This window comes from Asterias rubens, chromosome 9, assembly GCF_902459465.1.
Source record: "Asterias rubens chromosome 9, eAstRub1.3, whole genome shotgun sequence".
NCBI classification, from domain to species: domain Eukaryota; kingdom Metazoa; phylum Echinodermata; class Asteroidea; order Forcipulatida; family Asteriidae; genus Asterias; species Asterias rubens.
In genome coordinates this window covers 11,160,221-11,186,084 of record NC_047070.1, presented here as the reverse complement: position 1 = coordinate 11,186,084, position 25,864 = coordinate 11,160,221, and the positions used below count along the sequence as shown (strand labels likewise).

Sequence of the window (25,864 nt, the reverse complement as noted above, 5' to 3'; positions counted from 1 at the left end):
ACATGGTATTGCCCTGTGCTGACATTAAGTTATAAGCACTGTGTGCTCATTGCTTTTTGAGGTCTGCAGAAGTTTGTGTTTCCTGCTGCCACACAGGATTCGAGTTTATAATTGTTCGAGTTGGCTTCTCATCACTAGATGAACTCAATGGTCGAGTGTTTCAGACATCTGCTCTATAGATAGTGAATTATTTTCTGAAAACACTTGAAAGGTCAGAGAGTGCTTATATTTACTGCAGTTGGGGGGCAAGATAAAATAGCTATAGCATGGAAAAACAAATTCAAAATGCCTTTGCACATTGATAATACATTGATATTAAGTAAATTTGAGATTTGGCATGGAAAGTAACTTTAATATTTGAAAGTTGGCCCAGTTGCACTTGAAAGCAGGCAATCATAATGGATTGAGTCTTGCATAAAAACCAGGAGTGGATCCTGCAAATTTGGGGTTGGGGGGTTGGTCAGGACACGTGTGTCAGAGTGATGGGGGTGAGGGCAACCCCCTCTGAGCACATCCCTTAGATTTTCTTTCTCAGGAAAAACTGGTGTTGGGTTTTGAGATATGATTGTAAACGCTGTTAATTGATGTTGGAAATTATTATTGTGGGCATGATTTGTTCCATTTATTTAATTCCTGATGTTCAAGATCTGCCTATACCTAAACCTCAGTTGTTCACTAATGATTTTGTTCAATGTAAGTGTCTATGAAGTTTGTGATTTCTTCCTTCCAGTTTATAACCACCGCTTAAGATTTCTTGACCCTGTACAGGAAGACCTCTTTACTTTGACGTTGATGATGATCCCCATATGACCACAGAAAAGAACAAAATGGAACTCAAGTTTACATGTCTCTGGACATGCAATTCTGCTCGGCAAATTTACATATATTTTTTATACCGATGACACTACCAAAGAGCATGTATTTCCGACATACACACAATCCCTTGTCAAAACCCTGTCTTGTGTGGATCTCTTTTGTTCTCAGGTCTACACTTCCTATGTAATGCTTAAGTCAAGGAGGAGTGACAAATGAACTCCAAACTTGGTGTGTGGATTGGTCTTGGATTCCCCCAGAAGCCTATTGTTTTGGACCACCAAGGTCAACATGTTAAGATATGGATTGGCATGCAGGGCATCTGTTTATGAAACAAAACTTTCCTTGGTTTTTTTATGGAAAACATTACTTTTTTTTAATTATTGATTTTTGGGGGTTAATTTTATCCGTAAATTCAAGAATTTTATTTTTACAGAAAAAACTTGGAAATGTCTTTTCCATATTTTTACGGAATAGGTTTTATGTTAACCCCGTAAAAATACAATATATCCCGTAAATATACAGATTTTGTTTTTACGGACAATTTTTTTTTGCCATATTTGTACGGAATTATACCATTCACTCCGTAAAAATATGGATTTTCTTTTTACGGACAAATTTTTTTTGTCGTATTTGTACGGAATTATTTTTGTGTTAATTCCGTTAAAAATACAGTTTTTCTCCGCAATATTTAAATAATTTCGTTAAAAAAGACTCCGTAAAATTTACGGAACCTTAAAAAAGTTCCGGTAATTGTGCTGCCGGAACTTTTTCCATAAATTAACGGAATTTTTGTTTACAGTGTACTAACTGGTTATAATACAAACAATAATATGATGTTTGTTTATGGTCGGCTCAATACAATTAATTTGGTTACAAAGGGACATACAAAAGACGTCTATGCAACGTCTGCTCACTGATGTTACTATATCTGTTTAAAATACAAACATATGCGACGTCTTATTATGGTCAGACTGTTGTAATAAAACGATGGTTAAACTATGACAATAAAATTACTTCAAGCAACGTCTGGTCAATGACCTTACTATTTATTTAGTTATATATCTACCTAAAATGTTACGTTCGTTTTCGGTTACCTTACAACGTCCATATGAGTATGACGTTATTAATTTAAGTTTGATACTTGTCGCCAATCTGACTTGTATTTTACTCTTTGGTAATCTGACATTGCGACTCAAAATCAACCATTAATATATAATATGACGTCAGAACAGAGTTGTGTGCCTGGGGTGCTGGGATATTATCTAATTGACGTCAATATCTCTTTTTGTAAAATTTAGTGAAAAGGTGGTGGCGCCATACGGAAAGTTATCCAAATTGTACTCAAGAAGCAAAGAGGAATTCAAGCATTTACTTTAAAAAAAAATAACAATATGACTTACCCAACGGCCAAGGGCAACATTGGCAAAGCTTGCTGCTGATGTGTGTACACCCATGGAAGTGTACCCATGGATTCTTGGAAGAAGGAGAAACTACACCAGTCACTGGTCAGACGGAAATTCAGTCGAAAACCCTGCATTGCTTGGTGGTCACTGGGTCATTGTGTCAGAAATTCGCCTTCGCGGACATCACAAAATGCACCAACCCCGACCATAGACTCTAGAGCCATGATGACTGTGTGAGAAATCCCGGGCACGAAGGGCGGTCGCCGCTTCCCTTGTTCCTGTGTGAATCTTCTTCAAGTCCGGCTTCGGTTTACGGTTCGTAACCCCTCACTCGAGTCATTTTATCGTGAAGAGAAAGCAGTCATTTTAGAAGATCCGACTTTTGTGTTTTTCGCACTTTGAGGCTTTAAACAGAGCCAGCGGGTTGGTTTTCTTAGTACTGAAACCAGCCGTACTAATAAAGTCATGACGACGGTGTGCACACACCCGCCCATCCACCACACACACAGCTGCAGAATGCTGCCCACATGGCATCCCTCTCAACACTAGCTTTAGTCGGGTGCATCTAAAGTTATGGATTAGGCTACATAAGAGCTACACTCTAGTCGTCAGGATACCAACCAAGCATTTTGTTGTTGTTGTTGTTGTTGTTGAGGGCCACGTATGAGGGCGCTAAATAGGTTTCGTGGTGGTCAGTTTGGATAATTTTATTCACTGGTAAAAAAAATATTGATATGCATACAATCATGTAGGAAGAATTAATCTAGTAATAATTTTTTTTTTAAATAACTAGGGAAATGCAGACACCGAAGATAGGCATAATGGGAAAAGGAACAAAAACAAACAAAAACCCGCATATAAACAATCAGGGGACAGAGCTGCTAAGCAAAATTAATATGATACGCATTACAATAATTGGGTGGAGTCTTGGCCGCCAATCTAATTTTATTTATGTAAGCAGTGATTTTCTTAGCCAAAATGTTGTTTAAGCAGCTCTATGAAAGTGGGCCAGATGGTTATGAGTAATAATTATTATTAATGATTACACAAGAACGAAATGCAGGCCTACTAATAATAACTGCAACGTGGAAAGTTTATTAGTTTAAATTAATTTGACAGATACATAGTGAATGCTGGAAATGAATGCGTCAAGATATGAAAACTTCAGGGGGGAGATTCAAATTAGATGCATCAATACTAATTCGCCGCTACGCTGTCAATTGTGTCATGTGGATTCATGGAAAATGTGTTTATGTATAGATATCCCCATCAGTGCTTTATAAAAGCGCCCTGTTATTATGTATAATGTTTTGTTGGTAACAGATAAAGCTAGATTTAACGGATCTCTGGATTTCTTCTTTTTCTGCACCGGATCATTCACTTCAGCACTGCATAGCGCTGCACAACTGGCAAATGTGTGTATCCTTACGATACTAGGGTCCATGGATGAGTTTTAATTATTACTATCGACTATACGCAATGTGAGATCTTTTTAGTTGACTAATAATCTCTGCATGTAATGAGAAATGTCGGCCCGTTTTCTGAAGGTGCGGTATTAATGCCCACAGTGCCAGCTTGGTGGTATCTCATTTGTGTCAAAACCTTTGTTGATCAACTGCCCCTATCACATAATGCCCCTGAATAATATTAAAGCTAGCCCGGTCATGGGGGTTCCAGTATTTTTGAAATAAACACGAGACCTTCAGTGAAGAAGTTACGATCGATGACCACTAGGCTGTTTAGTTATTTATTTATTCTGCATTATAGAATGTAGTCATCATGTAGTCGTCAGCGTACGTACGTGCGCGCGTCAACAGAGCATGGGGTTTATGATCCCGGCGAAATAGTTATAGTTTTACCATTCACTATCACTAAATATGAACTGCTAAGAGTATGAATCATTTAGGTGCCTTTATAAAGCTGACATCGGGGTTTAACCAATGTTTACAAGCCTTATTACAATTGGAGACGTCAACAAATCGGACGTCCTAGTCCTTTGACACGCACACCCGGTACTTTCATCACGACTAGAAAAATAATGGCCTCACGCTCCCGTTTGAAGGTGCAGATCGAGTTTTTATTTTATTAAGGCGAAATTAATTATCGGAATTTCCTAGGCCTAGAACATCGCGGGTTAAACATTGAAATAATCCATTACTAATTGTGTCTTGGCTTCTCCATAATTATGATATAACGTGCACGAATTTACTTTGCCTTCTTCTCTGTACAAACCCATGCAGCTCTGCGTGCACGAGATCAAAGTTTGTACGCGCCGTTTGTCCATTAATTGTTTGACACTTTTAAGGTATGTTTTTACCATGGTTTACAACAATTAGATGTAAACCATAGAAACTGTTGCCAAATCCTGTTATGGTTTACATACCAGTAAAGTATTTGTTGTGTATAAGTTTATGGTTTACAAACCATGAACATACAAAAAACATTTACAAATCTAGGTTCATAAGCCAAGAAAATTTACGCATCTTAAAAACATGGTTAATAAACCATAAAAACTGAAGCATCAAATTCATGGTCAGTTGTCCGACTCCTTATAACCCAATACTCTAAGCTTCTAACAAAATAATTTAAGGGTGAAAATAAAGGGATTTGTAGCTTCTTAATGAAATTTTTATTGATCCATCATTACAATTAGAGCAATGTATAAAACCACACTTTCCGTGCACAAACACGACATCATGTGAACATTCTCGTGGAATTTAGTGGTTTCCCATTACTGGCATTGTTCAGCCACACGTTAAGGTATCATGTTACAAACTCCGAAACCAAATATTCTTCATTGATTTCGAGAATTAAGTCTTTTTGAGCCAAAAATTAAAAAAGACATGATTATTGTTTTAATTTAAAACAGTAACCATGTCTTTTTAACGCACGTTTATATGCAGCACGCCTCATTTGTTTACATGCATCTATTACCCACTATACGTCACGTGACGCACGGAGCGCAAACATTAAGCCGAAATTGTACGAAATTGATCAAAAATTATTTACTTACTCCTGGTGATTTGTTATTATCTGCCCTAAAAATTATTCAAATGATTGACTAAACCCGGCCCTTGCGATATTTGGGTGCGTTCGTTTAGCTTCCCCGGGTCAACCCCGGTGTGTGGCGGGTTTTTTTCCCAGGACGAACGTGTGCAGATAATTACATTATAAAAAAAAAATGCCACACACACCGGGTCGACCCAGGGAAGCTACACGAACGCACCCTTTGTTTGTCCCATTGGAAATGCTGTATTCAACCCGCCCACTTTTAGTTATTCCATGGAGTGATAGGGTGATATGATGGGTGCATGAACTAAGACGTTTAATGGTGAATTTTAGCACTAACTAGGATTTAAGGTCTGCGTATTACTCTTGGTCTGAAAGTAAAAGTCATAGGCAAGAAAAGCTGTCCAAACGTTCATCCTAATGCTCAAGGAGTCGATGCTCTATTTATTCATCTCCAACCAGTTACTGTACAATATTTACAACACTGACACCTAACGTCCGTCGATGTCGGTTTTTTCCCATTATCGATATATCGAAAATTTAATATCGAGTATACTCGATATATCGAGTATTTCCCGCGCGCAAGATGGAAGCCTAAAAACAGCACTTGGTATACTCATGGAGGTAGAAATATTTATACCATAGACTGACAGTTTAATAGGGTTACATTTCAACTTGTTTATGTCTGATCCCCCGAACTTGTTTGTAGTCCAAACAATTTCAGATTGCGTAGTCCCGCCCCGATTATTTCTGGTTTTACAACAAAGTATGATCGCCGCTACCGCTGGCTTGGCCAATTGGTGAACGCTCACCACAATTCTCGATTCGTGATTGGCCATGATTGGCCGTCTCAAAATGACACAGAGCCTTTGTGAGTTGCGTGACTCGCCGACATTAAGGTGTCAGTTGCCGATGCATTGACGTCAGTTGCCGATGCATTGACAATCAAGTTGTCCGACGGGCGCGCGGACTACCTTTACGGTTGAAAATGGTTGAGATAATCATCGAAAAAAAATCACTAGAAAGTCCCGCAAAACACAGACCTACCACTCAGCGATCACAATATACAACGCACGCAGCATGCAGTCACATAGTCTCCAATAAAGGCTCGTAGTCTTTTTACTTTGCATTCTATAACCAAGGCAAGAAACATTGAATGCTAGAACGCCCTCTATTGTCGAAATAACGCAGTGCATCACGCGATACCGCCTTGACCAAAGACTGCATGTGTCTGCGCATGCTTGGGCAAACGGGTTTTCCCCCCGAATTGCAATAACCATACACGCTGGTGTGCACGTTTAAACCGTACAACAGCATAGTCTTCGCTGGTACGCACGCAAAAGCCGCCGACAGCGTGGTCTGCGAAGCATAGTTCCTCGGAAAGATTATTGTAAGATTGTTTTCTTCCTTGTTTTGTTTTGTCTTGTTGATTCGGGGAAGTTTTTGCGGGGTATTTTTGCACAGTCAATAATGCTGTGATGAAGACGCATTGATTTTGATCACATGCACAATGGGAAGTTGCATCTTAAACAGCCGATAGGCTAGGGCAGCAGCGGCGGTTTCTTTTGAGGTTTTACCGTGCGCTCGCCGCGGGGTCGTGAACTTCTGCGGCGGGCCGGCGGCTGATGGCGAAAACGCAAAGAACATGCAGACATACTTGCTTGTAAAACGTATTTTATTTAATAGGGCAACTCAAAATGATGAAACTACATAACGACGACGACTTTTCTAATACTCAAACACAGATTTCTTTTAAATAATCGGACACTCTTTTGGTATTTTCGATATCATTTAGGAACATCGAAATTTTCAAAACATCGAAATTTTTTCGATATATATCGAAAATCCGATATTACGATATGATTATAAAAGTGACATCGGCGATTTCGATGTCAAAAAAATATCGAGTTTTTGAGTATTTTCGATATATCGACGGACGTTACTGACACCTTAAGCCAGGTTTTGAATCATGCGAATGCAAATGCAAAGTGAGTGTTGACGATTGTCATCAAAACTCAACAGTGGTGAATTATTCGTTGCGAATCTGTCACATCAATACTCCTTACGCGATCACATTCGCAAATAGTATTAAAGCCACTGGACACCTTTGGTATTTGCCAAAGACCAGTCTTATCACTTGTGTATCGCAACATAAACATAACACAACAAACCTGTGAAAATATGAACTCCGTTGCCTTTCTGCAATACGATACAACATGTCAACCCTTCTATAATTTGCCCTTTAATGATAATTTGCCCTTTAATGATTTTTTTTAATGATAAACTATGCCAGCCCGCGATATGATATCATGTGGTACAAGCGACCATTTTGTGCATGCATCTACACAGTTAGCAGTCAACCCTCCTACTAACTGACCATTCAATATCATTAACTGTGGGTTTGAGTGAATGCATTGTAGTATCATTTGGTGAAAGCATCCACACAGTGCACAGTCAACCCTCCTACTGTTTGACCATTCGACATCGCTACCTGTTGTTTTGAATGATAGGTAAACTATACAAGCATGGAATATAACATCATGTAGTGAATGCATCAGCCATCGAAACAGTAAAAACTCAACCCTCCTACTGTCTTTCCACAGACCCCTTGCGTAATGCAAAATGCTACAGGGACGCTGAGCTCATGCACCAAATTTTTCACACACAGAACATCTGTCGTTCAATAAGTTGCCTTCTTTTGACCCCAGTGAGAGCACTTTTTGAACCCAGCGAGAGCACTTTTTGACCCTAGTTAGAGGACTTTGTGACCCCTGTGAGGGTGCATGCAAGAGTTCTATACCATCCATATGTGGTTTTGAATGGTAGATACACTGTTCCAGCCTATTATATGATATTGTAGTGACTGCATGTACACAGTAGACAGAGATGTACATCTATGTATACAGTTGTTCCACCCTACAAAAAGCTTACAGTGAAATGGCATTCAAATTAAAAGCATAAGATCATTCAACAAAGCCTAGATCACAGGCGTAAGAGCATAATAACACCATGTCCGATTCAAGCCACTTCTGGGGCGCCCATTGGCTGATAAGACAACATTAGAAATCATCACTTTGTAGAAATCTGGTTGGGTAGGCGATTTTGTCCCCAACACCGAGAATTGTGTAGAAATGTTGTCTGGTAGTGCTGTCTTTTGAATCAACTTCCTTTGCCATGTTAACTTAAGATATTGGGGTGACACACAGGCAAGCAGCCGATTTCACCAAACTTTACGCAACTGTGTAAGTCCACTTGCGCAACGTTTATGGAGCAACTTGGGCATGTTACACGTTTTCCAACTGTGGACCTTTCCCGAGCCATGGACCTTTCCCGAGCCATGGACCCCATTATCCCCTTTTGTTATAGGTCCCTGGTTTGAATGTGTATACCTACTGACACACCCACTGTGGGACTAAAGCCCAAATGAAAACCGCCATATCCACTGTCGAAGCCTTCAATTTTGAAACACCCTGTTATTGCCATGTCATGTTTTGACAGCCGAAAGCACCATGGTTTGAGGCAATTTCCTACATGTACATATGTTTGTACAGACTTGATACTAGGCCTGGGCACCAGTGAAATTTACTACTCCACTAGTCACACCTGAATTTGTAACGACTTTAACACTAGTCGGGACTTATCTCCATAAATCTGGGATACTATCTCCATAGCATATTGTTTGCCACAGCTGCAATATAGTCAAATTCACGCTGAAAGGATTGAAGGAATGTGTCACTGCTGAGTCTGATTGTGTAAATAAATTACGTGGTCGTGAATAGTCGTGAGCACAGGCTTCGATATAGTAACCTCTCCTCAAGATTTTGGCGGGGGTTTGTAGGACTCCCACTGTCTGTGGTTCAAGTGGCTCAGATCGTCCAGGCTTGAGATGTCCTCCAGATACCGAGCAAGTCTCAACAGCTCTTTGTCCTTATCTCGATTTTTGTGAGCTTGACGAAATGGCCGGATCTACAGAGTGGAAAAAGTGGTTTAAAAAATTGCCCATATATCAGAAAATTTACCCTGACGTCATCATCACTGTACCCATGATGACGTCCCTGTGGCTTGTGTATGGTGGGGTGTCATGGTTGAGCGGTTAAGTGCACCAGACTCAAACTCTGGTGTTTCTGATCAATAGAGAGTGGGTTCGAGTCTCAGTTGTGACACCTAAGTCCTTAAAGAAACTGGACACCTTTGGTAATTGTCAAAAACCAGTCTTCTCACTTGGTGTATCTCAACATATGCACAAAATAACATACCTGTGAAAATTTGGTCTGAACTCAAGTGGTCGTCAAAGTTGCATGATAATAATGGAAGAAAAAACACCCTAGTCACACAAAGTTGTTTGCTTTCATGCTTGATTTCGAGAACTCACACGTTGGGTCTCAAAATGAATTCAAATGATTGGCTGAAAAGTTCTGTTTTATCAAAAACTACATTACTTCAGAGGGAGCCGTTTCTCACTATGTTTGATACTGTCGATGGCACGCCATTCCTTGTTACCCAAGTAAGTTTTTAAGCTTACAACTAATTTGAGTATTAACCCATAGTGTCCAGTACCTTTAAAGCCATTGGACACTTTCGGTAAACAGTAATGTCCAAGGCCCACACTTCGTGTATCACAACTTATATAAAATAACAAACCTGTGAAGATTTAGGCTCAATCTGTCATCCGAGTCGGGAGAAAATAACGGGAAAACCCACCCTTGTTCCGCACGTTTCGCCGTGACATGACATGTGTTTAAAATAAATGCATAATTCTTGATATCGAGAATTGATATTGTTTTAATGGTTTTTTTTAAAGTAAAGCATTTCATTGAATAGTATTTTCAAGAGAAGTCTTTCACCATTACCTTCTGTAAACCTTGTAAGTTATTTGTAAAACTGTGAACTTTTAATTTTTGTTCTGTACCGAAAGTGTCCAATGGCTTTAAGCAAGACAATTAACCATGACGCTTTGTTGGTCCCGTGTGTTGTAAATCGCACATAAAATAACCCCCTTGTACTTATCGAAGAGAAGCCATTCACCATGGTTTCCTGGTTTATTTGGCTGCATATTGCGTCATAAAGAAGTAGCTCTCATAATTTGAACATAGTCCCACATATCTTGCATGAAAATACTGGATGCTGGAGCGCCTTGAGCATTAAACTGAGTGATGCAAGTTACTATTATTATTATTACATGTACTCATTCTATTTAATCTCAGTCAGAGCAGATCATGCTTGTGCCGCAGCTACGTTTGTGCATCAAGGTGTTTAGACCAAACATAAGCTGAAAGTCAAAGCCTATGGAATTGCCAAAGTAGCTTCTGACTTGCGTTTGTAACAAGTCATTATATGCAAGTCCAAGTGAAGTCAAAAGTCAATACTGAAAGTTACAATTAAAATCTCAAGTAAACAATAGCACGTCCAGTCTGACTCTGGTCCCATTCACATGAATCGAGTCAACAACTCTGCCTCACAATGCAATGCCTCAAATCACCTCTGATGTTGCAATAGTTAAACTTTTTGCTGAACCAAAAGACAAGCTTACCTTGAGACCATTTTGTGGGTTCATTAGGAAGTTCCTTCGTAGGTCGTCAAACATGATGGTGTTGGTAGTGGTGTACTGCTCGAATTTACCCCAAATAACACCTAGAGGTTTTGTCTGTAAGAGAAAATCAGAATAAAACTTGAGTCGAGGGGCTTTCCTTCTCTTTTTGTCCATTTGGTAAAACCGACTTGACTAGTGAACTCAACTAAGAAAAGTAGTCGGCAAGTTTTGTTATTAAGTCCACATGCAGTTGCAAGAATTGTTCAGTCAAATCCCTCCTTTCCAACCAAATTTCTGTTAGTTCTTTCAACAAAAGCATGTTTAGTGGTTGTATTATAAACTTGGGCCATGTCCAGACAGCACACTAAAGGGAGACTCAAACTTTACGAAAAGCCTGGGTGTGGGTGGGAAACCGTAAAAACCAACCTTGCTTCAGACAGCTAGAAGTTAAACCCGATACGGTTCATCTTCTTTTTTTAAGAGGTCACTCAGTACTGTGACCTAACACAACAACATCCGGGTCACCTCTGAGGATTTAAAACCAGATATGTTTGCTTTTATTCTGCCCACACACCATGCTTAAAGATAAAACCAAAGTGGTTTATAGTTCAAATCTTGCCGACCAATTTAACTAGTTTTAAAATCGATTCAGCAAAGTTTTAAGATCGTTCAGACAAACAAAGTAATAACCGAATGAGTTAAAACTGTTTAAAACCGGCTGTGTTTAAACAGACTAAAGGTGTATTTTAACTGCCAAAAGAAATGATCAGAGTTTGAAACATCGTGGTAACACCTCATCCTGGGAAAATAAATATAGATGCATCAACGTGCAGCACCTTCCTTGCTAGAAAATGTTAGTTTTCTATCTCCCACAAACAAAGAAATTGACACACTATGGAGACAGCAAAATGGGACGAGATATAGCTCATTAATACAAAGGTTGCAGGTCAAACTCCTACTTAAAGCCATTGAACACTTTCGGTAAACAGTATTGTCCAAAGGCCCACACTTCGTGTTTCACAACTTATATATAAAATAACAAACCTGTGAATATTTAGGCTCAATCGGTCATTGGAGTCGGGAGAAAATAACGGGAAAACCCACCCTTGTTTCTGCACGTAAGTTATTTGTAAATCTGTGAACTTTTATTTGTTTTCCTGTTCTGAAAGTGTATAATGGCTTTAAAGCCATTGGACACTTTCGGTACACAGTATTGTCCAAGTCCCACCCTTCGTGTATCACAACTTATATATAAAATGACAAACCTGTGAAAATTTTTGCTCAATCGGTCTTTGGAGTCGGGAGAAAATAACGGGTAAACCCACCCTTGGTTTCCGCACGTTTCACAGTGTCATGACATGTGTTTAAAATAAATCCGCAATTCTCGCTATCGAGAATTGATAATTGTTTTAATGTTTTCTCAAAAAGTAAAGCATTTCATGGAATAATATTTCAAGAGAAGTCTTTCACCATTACCTTCTGTAAACCCTGTAAGTTATTTGTAAATCTGTGAACTTGTTTTTGTTTCTGTTCTGAAAGTGTATAATGGCTTTAAACAAATTTTTCTTTGTTTAACCTGTGGTTATTTTTTTGCAAACTTGGTTATCATTTTCCATGTTTATAAGGAAGTACCTAATTTTGAACTACTGGCTTCCCATTTTAGAAGCTTCTGTAAGTAATTCAAAAATGAATGTGTGAAGGGTTGCAAACTTAAACTTGCACCCCTTCACATATTATTCATTTTTTATAGTAACATAATTGTGACTGGTTGGGGTGGGGGGATACTACAAAGGGGGGGGGGGGACTACTACAAATGAAAGTGTGTTAACTCCCATGCCACTGTCTTCAATCGCATTTGGTGAGAAGATGACCACTAAGGTCAAACTCTATGTAATCACAACTAGAACTTAAAATGCCCCTATACATGACGTGCACTCGGACATCACAGTGTAACCACTTATTACAATGTCTTGGCTTATGGCGACGACGATACAGAAATGAATGGTCTCTAAAGGGGTAAGTTCAATGTTCACTTTAATGAGTGTATACTCAAGGCCCAATTTAATAAAGCCAGTAAGCACAAAAACCTGTTAAGCACAGACAAAGATCGCTTAGCAGATAAAAGCCGATAAAGTTTACATTGTTGTGACTGATGACCCACCAATTTTTGGCTAGTAAAGTAATCTGCTAAGCAGTAGTTTCTGCTTAATTAAGAATTTGGGCCCAGAACTACAAAACAAAAAGAAATTTATGCCAGAGTCACCTGAACCAAATATGTAGGAACAACTCTAGGTCAACCCAAATTAATTTTGGTTTCAGACAGGCAAACTTAAAATAACATTTTATTTGGTTAAGCCCATGACGAGATCGACATATGTAAACCAAGGCGCTCCACAGTCATTACGAACGTCTATAAATGATTGTCCAGTCGCTCTTAATAACTGTTTCAGACGTCAAACTTTTCAGTAACTTATCAATACAGAACTTGGTTCGGCCAAAGATTATAGAGCACCGCAAGGCGCAAGATGCGGAACTGAAGCTTTATCTCTTGTTGGAACGTGAAATACACATGGGCGCCATTTCAGCAAGTGAATGTTTTGTTTCCCATTGATAGGAATAGTCATTGTCTGCACTGATCTGCACAGGTCTATTGTTGTATCAGAATAGTTACTTGCCGAAATGGCGTCCAGTGGGATTTCACATTCCAGCCTGAGTTCCGCATCTTGCGCCTTGGGGCGCTATATAATCTTTGGTTCAGCACAACTCTGGGCACCTGTCTAAAACGGGTGTTAGGTCAGCTGCCACTTGGCACTCTTAACTCTCCCATTGAGTTCAATTTAAGGTGTGTTTGTTAATTTTTAAATGCTTAAATGGTATTTGCTATATGTACGTGTATCTGCATGATCTTGTTGCTACTAGGCCTGTAGTTAGATCTACATGTACTCATTCTGCACGTGATACTACCCTGTTGATCCTCCTCAGAGCGAAGCTGGTTTCTGCGGGTGATAGGATGTTCTCTGAAATGGGCCCTCAACTGTTGAACCAACTTTCAAAGCAACTTTAGGGAAGCCAGCAATGTTGACAGATTCAAGGCTGGCCTTAAGACAAAACCTATTTAAGCGTTCTGTTTTAGCCACTTAAAGTACAACAACCTTTACCTATTTTTCTGCATCAATGCCACTTTTTTTTAATAGTGTTTATCCTAACTGATTTTACTAATTGATTGTTGCATACAGGTACTGACTATGATTAAGGGAATCAATGTGTGGTGAAGAGATTTCAACTAGTGGTTTAGACCCAACGAGGCCTGGTTCTTGATAATTTTACCAACAAAGTCGAGGTAAATTATCAAGAACCAGGCCTCGGCGGGTTTAAAGCACTAGTTGAAAACCGATTCAACATTCATAAATACCTTTTCGGTCAAAAAACATCAAAACTTTTAGTCCAAAAAATAAAAATAAATGCAAAAATTATAACTGTTCAATGATTTCTTTCAACACAACACCCCTCCAGCTATCAAAATGGTAAGGCCCTTGGGTAAACAACTCCTTATAAGGAGATTGCTGTACGCGTCGTGCATATCCCATGATGTGGCACAACTGTTCCAGCCAATGCTCTCGACCAATAGGAATGAAGAAACTGTCCAGCTCTCAACCGGTTATAAACACTGGTCATTATCAAAGGTTTAAACACCCCCACATGACGAGCTCTCCACAAATAGGAATTTGTATACATTTTAACTGTATTTTCTCCAACTGTATGGATGTGTTTCAGCATCCGGGAGCATGTTTCATGGATGGACGCTATAAACATTGTCACTGAAATTGTTATTATTAATTTACTTACATCCACCATACCATACTTGGGAGTTTGTACCGAGATGCAGGCGCTACTGTCCACCATGAATGTCAGCTTGTAGTCCGTGTGAGAGCTCACTCCTAACTCTTTCATCTTCACCTCAATCCACTTCATGCTGGTGGCAGCTGATAGGAACAAAGACACCATTATAATAATATGATTAATCTGGGATTTGAGGCATTGCATGTTGAAGTATCAAGATTGCAGGACTTGCAATCACAAAGTTGTGGGTTTCGAATCCCCTAGCTAATCGCTGATTTCACAATGACTAGAATAAATTTTGTCGTTGAGTTCCCCTAGCCATCGAACCATCCAAACAAACAAACAAACAAACAAACAAACAAACAAACAAACAAACAAACAAACAAACAAACAAACAAACAAACAAACAAACAAACAAACAAACAAACAAACAAACAAACAAACAAACAAACAAACAAACAAACAAACAAACAAACAAACAAACAAACAAACAAACAAACAAACAAACAAACAAACAAACAACCAAACAAACAAAAAACAAACAAACAAACAAACAAACAAACAAACAAACAAACAAAAAATCAAACAACAAACAAACAAACAAACAAACAAACAAACAAACAATCAAATTTATTTGATTTGTGATAACACCATGTATGTATCTACTTACGAGGTAGATTTTGTTCTTTAGAGAAATGTCTTGCTTTATATTCTACTAAAGTAGACTTTTGGAATTCTAAAAAGTTCTGAAAAGAACTGCTTTGTAAATACTACGTACCTGGGCGGAGGGTAAAAAATCGGCCAGGACTACTGTTTTAGCTTCTTGAGTGGATTGTTTTGTTAACTTATATTACCACAGAGTGAGTTCTTAATTGGTCTCAATGTTCCGACTAGCTTGCTTTAGTCATCGTCAGGAGACTGATGAAATGTGGGAGAAGTGGGCCTATTTATAAGAGTTCAGAGGTTTCAGTGTAGAGTCAGTCACTGCTTTGATTGGTTCTCCTCAGAGGAGGCCTGTGGTTGGTTAATAAAAGGCACTTATGGAGCACTTTTTAAATAAGGGAATCAATGTATGATGAAGAGGTTTTCAACTAGTGGTTTCAACCCGACGAGGCCTGCCTCTTGATGATTTTACCAAGAAGAAGTTGAGGTAAATTATCAAGAACCAGGCCTTGGCGGGTTTCAACCATTAGTTGAAAACCTCTTGAACACACTTTGATTCCCATTCATAAATACCGTTCACATCATCACTTTTTGTTCAAAAAGTAAAACAAATGAGAAATTATAATTGTTCAATAATTTCTTTCAACACAACACCCCTCCAGCTATGAAATGGTAAGGAGATTGCTGTGCGCGTAGCGCGTATCAAGTGATGTGGCACAACTGTCCCGACCGTTGCTCTCGACGAATAAGAATAAAGAAACTGTCTTATAAGCACAGGTGCAAGCTCGACACTTTTTACTGGTGTTATATCATCCGTTCAAACAACCCCTCGTGATGCCCTCTCGACCAATCAGAATGGATTAACTGTCTTAGGTATTTATGAATGTTGTATCAAAGCACCTTATGCTATTACTGACCCTGTTGAATGGTCTGAAGCATTCCTGAAACCATCTCAACTCCTTAGGAGTATGCAGCACCGGCAATCAAATAGGCAGCCCGTTCACTCCGGATGACGAGAAGCAATTACAGTAAAGTGTGTTGGGCAAGAACACAAGAGTCATGACCAGGATATGAACCCATACTCTGATGACTCAGCCACCAAAACTTGGGTTCGATGCTCTAGAGACCCAGGCCTGGAATTTCATCTGTGAAAGGGCAAGGCCATAATAATTCAGCAAAGGGCATGGCTAGCACCAAGGGCAACAATTCCAGGAATGGAGATAAGTCAGCCACAGCACAATATCATACTGCAGTCCCAAAAGGACAACTGCTTATTACCAGAGCCAATATGCTTTATCCCTGTCAACCATGCAAAGTTTCAAATCCTACAGAACTATTATTAAATTGGAGGATATGGAAGGGCCTTGAGCCAAAGATACCTGCCATCAGTTTCACTAAACTCTACTAAGCTTAGAGACTTAGGACGAGCTCAGTTCCGCATCCGAAGCATTAGGGCCCATTATACCCATCCTTAGTTAAAACAGGTTACTCGTCCTAACTCGAGATCGGTCTGATCTTGGTGTTTCGTGAAATCGGCTGCAGGTGTTACGGTTAACAAGGATAAAGCATATTGAAGATAGTAGTGTCTCTCGCTTTCCCCTTGTACTTACACCAGATAACGATGTCATAGTTCTTATATGCAGATGTAAGAAACTCATGAAGATAAGGTCTCTTTAGCTCCAGGGCATGTTCAGCTACAGATCTGTGGTCTGAAACAAATAACAAGGAGATTTGGAACATCAGAGATAAAATTTAGCAAATAAAATAAAAGTGGAAAGTTATAAGGGGCCATGTCTGTAAACGCCGAAAAATCAAATTTGGTGGAGCTTGTCACAACAATGATTTCATGAAACCATAACATATTGCAGCCAGACCAGCTGATCTGCTGATCCAGAAACACCAGAGCTCGAGTAAGGTGCATTTGACCACACGGCCAGGACACAGCATACCAGGTACCCAAATTATTATTCCTGGGTCCATGTACACCTGTGGCTAATCTTCGTTGTACTAGACTGCATTGACCCCACAGAAGACCTTGAAAAACACAGAGGCCACCATGACCTCCATTCCCCTGGTCTTGGACTTCAAAGATTTTCCTTAGACTTTGAGATTTTCCGATTGAAAAACGTGCCCTATCAAAACGAAAATGTCCTTGCCCTCTCAAAAATCAAAATTCGATATTCGATATAAATGCGATTAATTAAATTTGACATCATCAGTCTGCTTCAAACTCCCAATGAAAGTTGTAGAAGAGACAGTCATTTCATCAGAGAGGTGTTCTAATGACCTATTCTTCTGGCTTTACTCCAAACCTATGGGGTGCGAGATGTCTCGGCTAGGAAATACATCGCAATACTTAATCGATATCGCGATACTTAATCGATATCTGATACTTAATCGCTATTGCGATATATCAATTTTCCATATTAGAACCACATCGATCCGATATTGAAATCGTTTCCAAATTAGCATCGCGCCATTTGATAATATCGAGGTTTCATCCAAGCTTAATGTACATTAGATTGATACCCCACATACAGCAGTGTGGTTTTGTGGCCAAGCAGTTTTAAATGAATCAGACCGCAGAGTCCCACTTTAAAGGCAGTGAACACTGTTGTTAATCACTCAAAATAATTATTAGCATAAAACCTTACTTGGTATTGAGTATTGGGGAGCCGTTGATAGCATAAAACATTGTGAGAAACGGCTCCCTCTGAAGTAACGTAGTTTTCAAGAAAGTAGTAATTGTCCATGAATTTGATTTTGAGACCTCAAAATTAGATTTTGGGGTCCCGAAATCGAGCATCTGAAAGCGCACAACTTCGTGTGACAAGGGTGTGTTGTCCATTATTATCTTACAACTTTGACGGCCAATTGAGTTCAAATTTTCACAAGTGTGTTATTTTGTGCATATAAAATGTTAAGAAACACCAAGTGAGAAGACTGGTCTTTGACAATTACCAATAGTGTCCAGTATCTTTTAGACATTTCTGAAAGCCCACTTGTTTGAGGAGACCTACCATCAAAGACTTATTTATTTGCTCTGTGCCTCAGCACCTTCGAGCAAACCTTTGATTTAGGAAAACAATTTTTTTTTTTTACCTTTACACTGATATGGGTAAGCCCTGTACAATCAGCACCTTCCTGAGTCCTGTGAAGAAGGACAAAATTACAGGCATTTTACTTGGGGTGGGATTCGAACCCTCCACCCTCAAAAGAGCTGAGTGTACAGTGCTAATACAATCAAGTGTAAGGGTAAAACCAGATATAAAGACTCAATCAACCTGGGGGATAAATATTTTAGAACTTATTACTGTTAGGTTCTTACCAAATAATGTGTAGTCAATATCAAGCACCAGAAGTTTCTTATCGGGTCGTGGTTCATTCAAAACTTTAATTTCATAGTCTTTGACTCTACGTTGAATTTTCTCCAAGAATTCCTCTCTGCAAATGAAAGAAAATCAAATTGAACTCAAATTGAGTGGAATATATAAAAAAAAATGTTCTAATCTTTTGTAACACTTTTGAAAGAGCAAGGTGACATCTAGGCCTAATTTCATGATTCTAAAGGCACATTTTATTGGCTCAGCAGAAAAGTGTTCAGCAAAATTTTATGCCTAAGCAGCTTTACAAAAGTATAGAGTATTTGTAAGGCGACAAAATCCACCAAATTAAGGCGCTCAAGCTGCACAAGAGTGAATCCCCACACAGTAAATTAGGCTCTGATCTAGAAAACTTGGAGTCGTGGATTCGAAACCTACGTACCAACCAAACCTCCTGGCTGAATAAAAATAATATTAACTATTACAACATTTATAGAGGGCTAAATTAATACGGATGTTTCTTTTCCCTCAAAATGTGTAATGTTTTTTATTTGAATTCCAGCAGTAGGGCTTGCTACAAGTACAGTTGCATTCCATTTGTAAGTTTCTTGATCAAGAACGACGCGAATCAGGTGGCACAAAAAAAGGTTTCGTTGGTGCTGGCGCCACGAATATGGAGTGGATTGGCCTTAGGTTATGGGGCTAGCAAGACTGAAACAACATCATCTTAAACGCAGGGGGGGGGGAGGGGGGATGTGATAGGCTGTTGACAAAAAACCTGAACTGTGAGCACAAAGCGTGAAAGCTTGCGATCACAAAAGCTTGCATCGTGTCCAGTGCTAACACCATCCAGTGTAAGGGTGAAACCAGTACCGGTGCATTTATCTTTGGTTTAACCCTACTATGCAATCTTCAAGGCATTTCATATACATTTAGTTTTGGTCTTCATGTCTTTATGATCTTAACTGTAACATCAAAATATAAAATACAAACTGTTATTTTTTTTGGGGGGGGGGGTATAGACAAAATAAATGATTTCCGGGTTAAACCCTTCTTCTGACCTACATTGTATACACGTAGCTGTGTCCATGGCTACGCACCAACATATTTTCAAGAACTTATTCACAAATATCAGCCTTCCAGAAATCTCCGCTCCCAATCACAATCTCTACTTGCCTTATTTTTGATTCATCGATGACACTTCAGCCACACATCAACAATATTGTTCATTTATCATCATATCACATCAGGAATATAGGTAAGATCCGCAAGTACTTGGACAAAAGTGCCACTGAAAAGGTCATTCACGCATTTGTTACTTCTCGTCTTGACAACGGCAATGCTCTTCTCTACAGTCTTCCTAACAACCAGATTTCCCGACTTCAACGGCTCCAAAATACTGCTGCCCGCATTGTGACACTGTCTAGAAAATCCTGTTCTATCACCCCCATTCTGAAACAACTACACTGGCTCCCTATCTCTCAACGAATCATCTTCAAGCTGATGCTCATTGTCCACAAAGCTCTAAATGGCAAGGCTCCCCACTATATTTCTGAACTACTTCAAGTTTACACTCCATCAAGGAATCTTCGATCAAGTTCCATGCTTCTCCTCATTGAACCCAAGTCTCGACACTCATGGGGTGACAGGTCTTTTTTTTAGCCGCGCCACGCATCTGGAACTCTCTACCACTTAACCTTCCATCTTGTGTTTGTACCGCAAAATTCAAGTCTCTTCTCAAAACTTATCTTATGTCACAGGTTTTCAATGACTAATTTTGTTGTGTCTGTTTTTCTTTGTGTTGTATTTTGTTTTTGTTTTGTTTTTGTTTTTACTGCGCCTTGAACACCCAGCAGGGTGGATATGTGCGCATTACAAGTCTTATTATTATTATTATTATTGCCTGTTCATCGGCTTCAACAAAGTCATACGGCCAACGTGCATTTTCTACGTCTTCTCCTACGCTTTGGAACAAACTCCCCCGCAACATCAAATAGGCATAAACTCTGGATGACAATTCAAACGCCTTCTCAAAACTCTTTTGTTGAACTCTAACTAATTGTGTTTGTTTGTTCTCTTTTGACTTTGTACTGTACATCCCATTGGGACTCTGTGTGTAAGGCCGAGTAAAAAAAACAAACATGTTTCACGTCCGGGTTTTTCAAAAAAAGGAGGAAGAGGGGCTTTTTATTTTTTATTTCAAGATGGCCGCCATTCTTTGTTAAAATGTCAAATATCCATTGTTTTTTTCTACTGCTGAAATAAACAAAACATAAATGAAACAATTTAGTCGAGGCATTCAGACAAGACATTTCAGATTGTTTTTGCTGAGATCATTTAAAATAACCCTATTTAAAAAAAAAATAAAAAAAAATAATAAAAAAAGTGCATAAAAAAATGGGCATAGAAAATAAAATAAAAAAGGAGGCGGCCTGTAAAAAGGAAGCGGGCGGGGACGCGAAACATGTTTTTTTTTTTTTACTTGGCCTAATGCGCTTTATAAAAACGGTTTATTATTATTATTATTATTATTAAAACGGAGAAATCACATCCCTGAAACATTTGAAATGTCTGTGCCCTTTGAGTTTCATACCTCTTCTCTGTTTGGATGTCGTCTTCTTCCACATCAAAATCATCAATTACTTCATCCATGTCTTTAGGTTTCTCATTGGCAGCCGCTATCGTTTCTTCCCTCGTCCCGACCATCATTAGCTTGGTCTTGGCCTTCAGCTGCAGCACCGACATCAGGGTGTCATCTGCTGGCACCTTACCTGCAAACAAAATTTTTCAGAAGAAAAGAAACTTTTTAGTTGTCATCCTTGAAGGGTTTTGATACCTTTTGTTGATCAGGTTTTTGGCCATGACATGAATCACTACTCACTTGAATGAAGATGTTCGTAATATAATTTATCAGTAGGAACTTCAACTTCATGAGTAATACAATTTTGGGGAAAAAAGGAAAAATCACAGACCAATGATTTCTGTAAATCTATAAATGCTTTTTTACAAAAATTTGTCTCACTGCGACAACAATTATTTCTGTGAAAATTGTTTTACTCATTTCTCAAAAACTAGTGCGCCTCAGTAAGTAATATTTTAAGAGAAGCTCTGGATGTTTTTTACTTAGTGTCATAGTTAGTTGCAATAACATAGTCCTCCTTCCTTTGCCGTCGGGAAGAGGGTTAGGTATCGCAACTATGGCATGGTACGACCAAAACAAAAAATATATCAAAAAGTACATCTTTGAGTTTGAATTATTAATGTTATATTTCTACACTGTATTCAAAAATATCTTCAAAAGATGTATTACATGTTTTTGCTGCAAACACACATTCAACGCATGATGATGAACTCGAATGGTTGGACCAACCATTTTAAGAGAGGACCGTTAGAAAATACCTTGGATGGGCTCTGTATTATGGAGATTCGGGCCGCACAGGCACTGTTCCACATAGTGCACAAATAAAGTGTGGGCCAGGAAGCCTTGTTACTCCCCTTTTCACAGAATGGTTGGTCCAACCATTCAGGTTTGCCATCCATTGTGAACTTGTACAGTGTGTACAGTGTGTCAGGAAATTTTCAGGTGTGTACATGTACAAACAAAACTTCTTTGTTAAAGACCAGAAAATGTTGATCAATCAATGACAATTTGAAAACATGTACAGTTTTTTTAAAGCTCGAAATGTTTACTCCTTAACCTTTCTACAAATATATTTAATAGTTTCTAGTAGTATAGTAGAACTACATATTAACTAAGTAAGTATACTTGCACGTTGCATTGCAATAGTATACACAATAAATACAACAGAAATACAAAGGAAGGACCCGTACTCGTCAGGACAACAAGTCAAAAGTTAAGAATGGTAATACCATTATTAAATAAAAAGGAATAATTTTCCGAATGGCGCCACCACTTTTTGACTCACTCTTACAAAAACAAAAAGGCGTCTCATTGTAAGGTAAATTGGATACTGTTCCAGAGGTGGATTTCACAAAGGTAGTCCTAACTTAGGACTAGTCCTACTCCTAGGCAATGCTAAGACTTTTAAGAGATAGGACTGGTCCTAAGTTAAGACCAGTAACTCATCCTAACTTAGGACTGGTCCTATCTCTTAGCATTGCCTAGGACTAGTCCTAAGTTAGGACTACCTTTGTGAAATCCACCCCTTATCCCCTTGACCTACAATGTACATTTCATGTACATGTACAATTGAATAATTATATCGAATGATAAGTGGTGGCGCCATACGGAAAATTTTCTGACATTGATTCAATACCTTTAAGTTTCAAGCCGATGAGTTTCTGTCTCTCTGGAAGTACTCCAGTCTGCTTTGAGATCATACATTTCAAATCGTGCACAGTATCAGTGTCATTAATATCCGAAATCGTGTATTCTTTACCATTCCATTTCACCACCACATTCGGACTTACGGGCGCTGCCATTTTGTTTTTTGATTATGTAGCGCCCTCAGGAGTCCAGAATGTTTCTAAAGTGCGGAGAGTTTTTGGTACTACTACGGCCCATCTCGCTTTCAAGTATGCTCGGCGCAGTACAACAAAGATTCTGTGGAAAAGCAGTATCATGAACTATGAGATATTGGGTCTTTATCACCATAATTCTTTGTTCTAAAACTGCCTAAGAGGCTAACATGCAGCATTTTGTCCGTTGTTATGCATCTTGCAACGCATTATAACAGCCGCTACATAATATAATGGTACAGGAAGTAGGGTTACTATACAGCCACAAAATTACGCGCTTGGGGCTACCATGGGGCTACACACCAACACACAGCAGCAGAAGCCACGAAGCCGCCAAAAAAGGGTTAAAAAGTGGTATGTTTGGTAAAAAGCATGCGAGAGAATGACAGTTTGAATCTGACTTTTCCTGGCATGGCATCCGAAAAATAAAGTTTTTCGGCGGCTTCGTGCCTTCTATAATATATATACCATAAAATAATGACATTCAAGTAGCAATGTGGAGATTTTCCCACGACCAAGTTGACGCACAGCGCGCCACATCTGCCGCCGAAAAATGATTTGAAGTCAAATCTGAGAGATAATAAGACCATGGTCGAATCACCCGCTGAATAATACTAAATTTTAACGAGTTTTACCCCATCATAGAAAAGCCCACCGGCTCTCTTTTCGTAGTAAATTTGTTGCTGTGACGATTTTGTAGTACCACCATGCGCCCATCAGGAAGTAGCATATCCACAACCTGCCGCCGAATTCTGCAGTAGTGACCTCCAAATCTAAACATGCCAAGTCAACAATGATGTAAAAAGTTCCGCATAAAAATAAGCTCGACTATTGTACCTTTTGTGGCACTCAAAACATCAAACTGGCCGGTGCAAAGTGTCTCTCAAGAAGTGGGGATACTCTGAAGACGTGACCTGATATGTAAGAAACTAAAGAGCACCTCCTGAGATGCCCCCTACTGGAGCAAGAATGCAGAGAGCTGAGGATCTTGTAGAGTACAACGATGTATCGAAGCCGTGTCCAAGTTCTGGCTTAAGCATACTGTGTGGACACGATAAGAAGAAGACCTTAAAGGCAGTGGACACTATTGGTAATTGTCCAAAGACCAGTCTTCTCACTTGGTGTATCTCAATATTATGCATAAAATAACAAACCTGTCAAAATTTGAGCTCGATTGGTCGTCGGAGTTGCGAGATATTAATGAAAGAAAAAAAAACACCCTTGTCACACGAAGTTGTGTGCTTTCAGATGCTTGATTTCGAGACCTCAAGTTCTAAACTTGAGGTCTTGAAATCAAACTGGTGGAAAATTACCTCTTTCTCAAAAACTACGTCACTTCAGAGGGAGCCGTTTCTCACAATGTTTTATACTATTATCAACCTCTCCCCATTACTCGTAACCAAGTGAGATTTTATGCTGATAATTATTTTGAGTAATTACCAATAGTGTCCACTGCCTTTAATACTTGTGACGTGGCAGCCCCAAATAATATTAAACCCAAAGTAAAATTCTCGTTTAGACTATCTCAGTATTTTAAACAACAACAGACTGTTTAACTTTTATTTGAGAAAATAGAATTAGCTGTTGCAAACAACTTACCAACCAAATGGACCGAGAGTATAAATGCAAAAAATAGTTAATGGCCTACCTAGGGTCGAAACGTCAGGCCATTAACTATTTTTTAATTTTTATTTGGTTAAAATAGTACATACTTCTCATCAAACCATTTCTTTGTTTGATAATGATTCCTATTCCAAACTAAAATAGCCTTCCATCGAGGTAGACATTAATGTTGTGTTGTCGGCGAGGAACAGCTCTCCTTCTTTGAGTCAGCTTGTTGGACATTCTTTCAACTTAGGCACCTTGGGCAGCAAAATAGTATTTAAAATTCAATGAGACCAAAACTCGATTTCTTTCCACTTCTCCTTAACAGCGACCCTTATCCCATTTCGCAGGCAGCTTTTCTAGAATTATCGCGATGCTGGTGTGTCCCAGTGAAATCTGTCCGCCGGAAAGCTGTCCCCCGTATACGGGAATTAAGTACTGTATAGGTGGGCTGGATGTGGATGATTCAAAAGAAGAGTGGGGCCTACTGTTCGGAAGTTTGTACACTGAATTTTCTGCCACATCGAACGTTCTGGTGGATAAACATGATTTGCTTGATAATACATTTCCCTGTCGTCTGTAATTATTTTGGGATTTGGATCACCACAGACATGTGTCAACAGTATATTCAGCACTCAGAACACAGAAAGAAAGCATGATATGCATTGCAACATTCAATAATAGAAACTACTTGAAGTCAAGACTACGTGAAAGCCACGGGGAGCTACTCAAATAATTGCAACAATCAGGTCAAGGCACAGCTTGAGACTTTTTGTCATAATTCTAAAAAACCGCAACATAAACTTTAAAGGTCATTGTTGTTTGGGGCAAACATGATAAATTCATTTTTGGGGGTGTAACTTTGCAAACGATGTTGTTGTGCCGGCACAGCGGTGATTGTACGTGCGTTTGTATGGTAGGTGTAGCGAATAAACGAGTGTCTAAAATGTTCAGAATCATGCTGTACAATGTATTATCTTCGAGGGGCACTTTGAACCATTACAAATAATACATATCAGACACAGAAGGTGATGAATTTTTTTATCGCCACTCGAGTGCACTCCGCATTTATTTCGTCCACCATTTTGTCAGCACCTTTTTCTTTTTCGCTTAAGCAAACGATCTAAAATGTTGCGCGCGCAGTTTGTTTACGTGCTTAAGCTAGCAACCGCTGGTGAAATAGGTTTACGCTTAAG

The 25,864-nt window shown here is 39.1% G+C and overlaps 1 protein-coding gene across 1 annotated transcript; it reads right to left on the bottom strand.

The window, feature by feature from the left end:
* Positions 1–7,493: 7,493 nt before the first annotated feature.
* Positions 7,494–23,027, bottom strand: LOC117295070 (ubiquitin-like domain-containing CTD phosphatase 1). Its single transcript, XM_033777645.1, has 7 exons — positions 22,862–23,027; positions 21,178–21,355; positions 18,590–18,705; positions 16,872–16,970; positions 14,605–14,741; positions 10,759–10,872; positions 7,494–9,194 (listed from the first exon to the last, which is right to left on the bottom strand). The coding sequence occupies exons 1-7, from the start codon at positions 23,025–23,027 to the stop codon at positions 9,042–9,044; spliced, it is 963 nt and encodes a 320-aa protein (XP_033633536.1). The 3' UTR covers positions 7,494–9,041.
* Between the last annotated feature and the right edge of the window lie 2,837 nt (positions 23,028–25,864).

What these genes read in the sequence shown, in the direction of transcription:
- LOC117295070 (XM_033777645.1), bottom strand. Translation starts at nt 23,027, where the DNA reads ATGGCAGCGCCCGTAAGTCCGAATGTGGTGGTGAAATGGAATGGTAAA. An exon ending in GACATCCAAACAGAGAAGAG is followed by an intron (nt 18,706 to 21,177) that starts GTATGAAACTCA and finishes TTTCATTTGCAG; the next exon opens with AGAGGAATTCTTGGAGAAAA. An exon ending in TATTGACTACACATTATTTG is followed by an intron (nt 16,971 to 18,589) that starts GTAAGAACCTAA and finishes TATTTGTTTCAG; the next exon opens with ACCACAGATCTGTAGCTGAA.